We start from the raw sequence: 6806 nt of genomic DNA, 5'->3' as shown, positions 1-6806 counted from the left end.
TAGATGTGTGGTGAGCACCCTGAACCCCTAAGTGCTTTACAGAAGTTTATAACATGGAGCCGTGAAAATAATAAAAAAAATAAATCAAACTTTTTCCACAAAAAGATGTTTTAACCCCAATTTTTTTTAATTTTCACAAGGGTAAGAGGAGAAAAACTTTTGTGCAATTTCTCCTGAGTACGCCAATACCCCATATATGGGGAAAATAGTGTTTGGGCGCACGACAGAGTTCAGAAGGGAAGGAAGGAGCACTGTGACTTTTTGAACGCAAAATTGGCTGGAATCGAGAGCGGACGTTTGGAGAGCCCCTGATGTGCCTAAATAGTGGAAACCCCCCTACAAGTGACCCCATTTTGGAAACTACACCCCTCAAGGATTATATCAAGCGGCATAGTGAATATTTTGAACCCAGAGGTACGACACAGAATTTGATAACATTTTTACCTGTACAGATCAATGCGGAGAATCGTTATCATATCCATCCTGTACGGATCTACCCTTACTCTCCAAGTGCTACAATCCAAAAATACATATTTATGGGCTCACACGCTGCACCAGTGTCAGATCTGTCTGCTTTTACACCGGGGAGGGCACTACTGCGCAACCTGACACAAGTCCCTGCGATATACACGAGCAGCCTCATAGGTAGAATCCACCTCCACACATTACCCTGACATCACAGGACAAGACCATGTCCTCCTCCTCCGCACCTACCTGTTCACATTGTCTGTCCTTCTTCCCAAGCGCAGCGTGATATGAACACTACGACTGGTGTATACAAATAAAGTTACACTATACAAAAAGGAGAAAAAAACATCAGCTGATCGACCAATGAAATCATGCTTAGCGTTCGTGTGGGTACGCATGCGCATTTGCGGACCAATCGGAAAACCAGATAGCATTCCGGAAGCTGTCGCTGCAGTGACGCTGTATTTTTGCACCACAACTTCCGGTTATAGTTGAAGAGAAGTGCGACAACTTTCTGACACCTTTAACCAGGCTTCTTGCACTTGGTAAATGCTGCGCTGATGTCTGCGGGTGGGATATGTGCCCAGAGTGTTAGCATGGCAGAATGTAGGGCGTACTTGGCTGGTGGTGTGCGGTGGTGCCGTGCTGTTTATAGGACGTGTGCGGGGGTGCCGCGCTGGTTATAGGACGTGTGCGGGGGTGCCGCGCTGGTTATAGGACGTGTGCGGCGGCGCCGCGCTGGTTATAGGACGTGTGCGGCGGTGCCGCCGCTGTGCTGGTTATAGGGTTTCTATGTAACATAAAGCTGTATTATCTGGTGACTGATGTATTACTACATTTATGTCAATGAGGATATAGCGTTTTCTATGAGTGAATTACTTCTATAAAGCACAATCCTGCTATGAATTTGCCTTTTCCCGCAGGGATAAGACATGTCTCTGGCAGACGAGTTGCTGGCTGACCTGGAGGAGGCCGCAGAGGAAGAAGAGGACAACTTAATAGACGAGGATGACTTGGAGACCATTGAGGAAGTGCAGGAGGAGATGCAGGTGGATATTAACGCTGAGTCAGTGAAAAGTATAGCAAAGTTATGGGACAGCAGACAGGTGAGTGTCAGAAAACCCGAAAAACTCTTGTCACATCTCCCGGCACTCCACATCCTAATTTTTCTCCATTTTTGCTCTTGGTCACCATCACAAACAATATTCAGACACTAAGTAGCCTCAGAACAATGGTCGGCGAGTCTCTCGCTGGTGTTGGTCAGGGGGCGAGTGGGAACAGACACTCCTGATTAATAGGCACACGCAATGGATCAGGCAAGGCGCGTTGTGGTCTGCACCTCTATGTGCTTGTGCTGGAATTAGATTTGTGGAGTAGACAAGAATTTGACCAGTCCATCTTGCACAAGCTCTGCTCACTTTGTCAGATCTGGGGCATGAAAAATAGATGTCACCATGAATTACAGACCGCCTCGTCCCTCCAGTGGACATAACTGGGAAGTGGTAGTTTGAGATGCTGCTCTACGTTATGTTAAAGCACCACTCCAGCGTGTTTTTGTTGTTTTTATCACTGGAGTGGTGCTTCTGGTCTAAGGTCCCTGCCTTAGTCTTATATTTACCTGCTGACATCTCACCTATTTTCGCCTCTTCGGTCCGTCTCCTGCAGTTTGTGACTTGCCGGATCGCTCCAGTGTTTGCTGGGCAAGCCACGGGTCACTTTTCAAGTAAGTCTGAGAGCCTTCTTCTGGCTCTCATATTCTTACATTGACCCTTTGTTATCGTTACCTCTGACTTTTGGTCGGTCAGAAGTTGCAGTCACAATATCCACACCACGAGGCTGGAGCTGCACCGATAAAAGGTGAAGATGGCAGCTGGTAAGTATAAGACTAAGGTCGGGGATCTTAGACAGTTCCTCTGTTCAACTGTGCATTGTGCAGAAAACCTATTTATTGAGCACCAACTTCTACATCCGTTCACTGCATAACAAAAAAAAAAAACAAAAAAAAAAAAAAAAAGAGTAATTTTATTAATATATATATTTTTTAGTTTTCAGACATTCTTGACAAGATCGATGAGTATGTCAAAAAACAACCAAAAGCATCTGAAGGTATAGTTCAGCACCATCATAAGTGGCTACCATTGCAAAGCTCTTGTAAAAGCGAGCAAGTTTGCAACTTGCTTATTAAAGATGCTCTTCATTCTCAAGGACAGAGGAATTATTTTGGTTACTGGCCACTGCTGCAATGTCATTGGTGGCCGGTCTCATAGACATGGTGTGCAGTACTTTCAAACTCTGTTCTATAGAGTCTGTAATCGCTCCTCTGGAGCTGGCCTGATTACTGTAGTCTGCCACATTCAGTGACTGTGCTTTTCTGAAGCTGCAGAGGTAAAGCTGCTTCTCCTTGCAGCATCTTGGCGCACACAGTTCGTGCATGCAGTGCGATGATATTGGCTCAAACTGTCATCAAGCAGGAGGCCGGGATCCTGCAGAAGAAGCCGACAAAACTCGTTTATTCTTAGCCTGTGTTGTATTAGGAGGGGGATATAAGATTATACCGAAGTTTATTCCTCTCCAGATGTGATGGCATATTAAGACTTGCTGTCGCTTCCTGTTCAGATTGAATTACATTCTGATATAACGATTGTTTTATATCTTTGCATTATTGTGATTTATTTTCTGACTCCTAGTTATGGGACCTGTGGAAGCAGCACCCGAGTATAAAGTGATTGTCGATGCAAACAATTTGACTGTGGAAATAGAAAATGAATTAAGTAAGTTTGTCAAGGTGGACTAAAATGGATTTAAGAGATGAAGCCACAAATTTAAATACTAATTTATTTCCTCATAAATTAACAGTACTAGTGAAGATTAAAAAAGAAAAAACTTGGTAATATATACACTGATTTACTTGGAGTTATATTCTGTTTAAGTGTTCCCTTTATTTTTTTGAGCAAACTTCTGTGAAATCAAACTGTCCACTTAGGAAGCAGCACTGATTAACAATCAATTTCACATGCTGTTGTGCAAATGGAATAGACAATAGATGGAAATTATTGGCAATTATCAAGACACCCTCAATAAAGGAGTGGTTCTGCAGGTGGGGACCACAGACCACATCTCAGTACCAATGCTTTCTGGCTGATGTTTTGGTCACTTTTGAATGTTGGTTGTGCCTTCACACTCCTGGTAGCATGAGACGGACTCTATAACTAACAGAAGTTGCTCAGTTAGTGCGGCTCATCCAGGATGGCACATCAATGCGAGCTGTGGCAAGAAGGTTTGCTGTGTCTGTCAGCGTAGTGTCCAGAGGCTGTAGGCGCTACCAGGAGACAGGCCAGTACACCAGGACACGTGGAGGGGGCCTTAGGAGGGCAACAACCCAGCAGCAGGACCGCTACCTCCACCTTTGTGCAAGGAGGAACAGGAGGAGCACTGCCAGAGCCCTGCAAAATGACCTCCAGCAGGCCACAAATGTGCATGTGTCTGCACAAACTGTTAGAAACCGACTCCATGAGGGTGGTATGAGGGCCCGACATCCACAGATGGGGGGTTGTGCTCACAGCCCAACACCGTGCAGGACGCTTGGCATTTGCCACAGAACACCAGGATTGGCAAAGTCGCCACTGGCGCCCTGTGCTCTTCACAGATGAAAGCAGGTTCACACTGAGCACGTGTGACAGACGTGACAGTCTGGAGACGCCGTGGAGAGCGATCTGCTGCCTGCAACATCCTTCAGCATAACCGGTTTGGCAGTGGGTCAGTAATGGTGTGGGGTGGCATTTCTTTGGAGGGCTGCACAGCCCTCCTTGTGCTCGCCAGAGGTAGACTGACCGCCATTAGGTACCGAGATGACATCCTCAGACCCCTTGTGAGACCATATGCTGGTTCGGTTGGTCCTGTGTTCCTCCTAATGCAGGACAATGCCAGACCTCATGTGGCTGGAGTGTGTCAGCAGTTCCTGCAAGATGAAGGCATTGAAGCTATGGACTGGCCCGCCCGTTCTCCAGAGCTGAATCCGATTGAGCGCATCTGGGACATCATGTCTCGCTCCATCCACCAACGTCACGTTGCACCACAGACTGTCCAGGAGTTGGCGGATGCTTTAGTCCAGGTCTGGGAGGAGATCCCACAGGAGACCATCCACAACCTCATCAGGAGCATGCCCAGGCGTTGTAGGGAGGTCATACAGGCACGTGGAAGCCACACACAATACTGAGCCTCATTTTGACTTGTTTTAAGAACATTACATCAAAGTTGGATCAGCCTGTAGTGTTTTTCCACTTTAATTTTGGGGGTGACTCAAAATCCAGGCCTCCATTGGTTAATAAATTTGATTTCCATTGATGATTTTTGTGTGATTTTGTTGTCAGTACATTCAACTTTGTAAGAACAAAGTATTCAATGAGAATATTTCATTCATTCAGATCTAGGATGTTATTTGTGTTCCCTTTATTTTTTTGAGCAATGTATTATTACAGTGATATGCTTCTTTCACCCACTTAATAGTGACTTTCTGCCTGCTGCTTTGAGCATTCATTCTCAAACTGCTCAAATACAGGTGCATCTCACTAAACTAGAATATCATCAAAAAGTTAATTTATTTCCGCTCTTCAATACAAAAAGTGGAGCTCATATTTTATATAGAGTCATTACAAACAGTGATCTATTTCAGGTGTTTTATTTCTGTTAACCCATTTAAAGCTGGGTCACCAGACAGCAGAAAGATACTTTGGTCATGCGCAGTGCATGACCAAAGTATCTTCTGTGTCTGCAGTGCTGACAGCCTGTATAGCACAGGGATGGTTCTCCATCCCTATACTACACACGCGATCAGAATAAAAAAAGTGAAAGTCCCATAGTGGGACAAAGAATGGAAGTAAAAAAAGTGTTACAAAATGAAAAAAAATAAAAAAAAAACAAAATTGTAAAAATAAAAATATAATGTACCCATCAATAAATATTCTGAAAAAAACTAAACAATAAAAGTACACATATTTGGTATCACCACGTCCGTAACGAGCTGACCTATAACTGTCCCACTAGTTAACCCCTTTATTGTAAAAAAAATAAATAAACGAAGCAAAAAAACATACAGCTGAAAAATTAAAAAGTTATAGCTCTCAGAATAAAGCGATGCAAAAAAATATTTTTTTGCATAAAATAGCTTTTATTGTGTAAAAACTCCAAAACATAGCAGAACGATATAAATGTGGTACCGCTGTAAATGTACTGACCCGAAGAATAACCTTATTAATTTTACCACACGTGGAGCAGAATAAAAAAAATCCTGAATTGTTGGTTGTTTATTCTGCCTCCCAAAAATCGGAATAGAAAGCGATCAAAAAATGTCACATGCCCGAAAATGGTACCAATAAAAACGTCAACTTGTCCCGCAAAAAAACAAGCCATCACATGACTGTCAGCCAAAATATGGAAAAATTATAGCTCTCAAAATATGACGAAGCAAAAACTAGATTTTACAAGAAAATGCGTCTTTTAGTGTGTGACAGCTGTCAATCATAAAAACCGATATGATTCTGGTTTCTCTGTAATCGCACTGACCCAAATAATAAAGTCGTCTAATCACTTATACCACACTAGGAACGGCGTAAAAAATAAACTCTAGGATTAGGGTTGGGTTTGGGATTTTTTTCAAAAGTAAAAAAAAGATGACGATATGGCGACTAGTGTTGAGCGCAAGTGCTCGCTATTTGAGTTTGCATCGGGTGCTCGGGTATGCATTGAGTATCGTGGGTGCTCGAGTCTCCGCCCCATATGCGTCGCCGCCAAAAAAACTTTGCAGGGATTGCCTGCCATGCACGAGCCATCCCCCGCATGTTTTTTTTTTGGGTGTCTAATAACCGTGAAACATGCAGGCGGGCACTCGAGCATGTCACTCGAGCACCTGCGATACATGGTGCATACCTGAGTACCCGATGCAAACTCAAGTAGCGAGCACTTGCACTCAAGAATAATGACAACTTATTCAATATGATGACCAAATGTTATCAAATTCTGTGTCGTACCTCTGGGTTCAAAATGTTCACTATACCCCTTGTTATAATCCTTGAGGGGTGTAGTTTCCAAAATGGGGTCACTTGTGGTAGGGTTTCCACTATTTAGGCACATCAGGGGCTCTCCAAACGTTCGCTCTCGATTCCAGCCAATTTTGCATTCAAAAAGTCACACAGTGCTCCTTCCTTCCCTTCTGAACTCTGCTGTGCGCCCAAACATTATTTTCCCCATATATGGGGTATTGGCGTACTCAGGAGAAATTGCACAAAAGTTTTTGGGGTCCATTTTCTCCTCTTACCCTTGTGAAAATTAAAAAAAAAAAA

General features: G+C 43.7%; 1 protein-coding gene across 1 annotated transcript; it reads left to right on the top strand.

The window, feature by feature from the left end:
* Positions 1 to 994: 994 nt before the first annotated feature.
* LOC141191444 (U4/U6 small nuclear ribonucleoprotein Prp31-like) lies at positions 995 to 3262 on the top strand. Its single transcript, XM_073661340.1, has 4 exons — positions 995 to 1013; positions 1392 to 1574; positions 2514 to 2574; positions 3156 to 3262. Exons 2-4 carry the CDS (start codon positions 1401 to 1403, stop codon positions 3260 to 3262), a joined length of 342 nt encoding a protein of 113 aa, XP_073517441.1. The 5' UTR covers positions 995 to 1013; positions 1392 to 1400.
* The last annotated feature ends 3544 nt before the right edge of the window (positions 3263 to 6806 follow it).

The sequence above is a fragment of the Phyllobates terribilis genome, unplaced genomic scaffold, assembly GCF_046119375.1.
Source record: "Phyllobates terribilis strain yellow unplaced genomic scaffold, ASM4611937v1 Scaffold_44__1_contigs__length_10104851, whole genome shotgun sequence".
NCBI lineage: Eukaryota > Metazoa > Chordata > Amphibia > Anura > Dendrobatidae > Phyllobates > Phyllobates terribilis.
Note: the sequence above shows the minus strand (reverse complement) of the source record. Positions and strands in the feature narration are given on the sequence as shown.

Bases quoted from the DNA above. Each gene is read 5' to 3' on its own strand.
- LOC141191444 (XM_073661340.1), top strand. From the start codon at position 1,401: ATGTCTCTGGCAGACGAGTTGCTGGCTGACCTGGAGGAGGCCGCAGAG. The intron at 1,575-2,513 runs GTGAGTGTCAGA...TATATTTTTTAG, and splicing joins AGTTATGGGACAGCAGACAG to TTTTCAGACATTCTTGACAA. The intron at 2,575-3,155 runs GTATAGTTCAGC...TCTGACTCCTAG, and splicing joins ACAACCAAAAGCATCTGAAG to TTATGGGACCTGTGGAAGCA.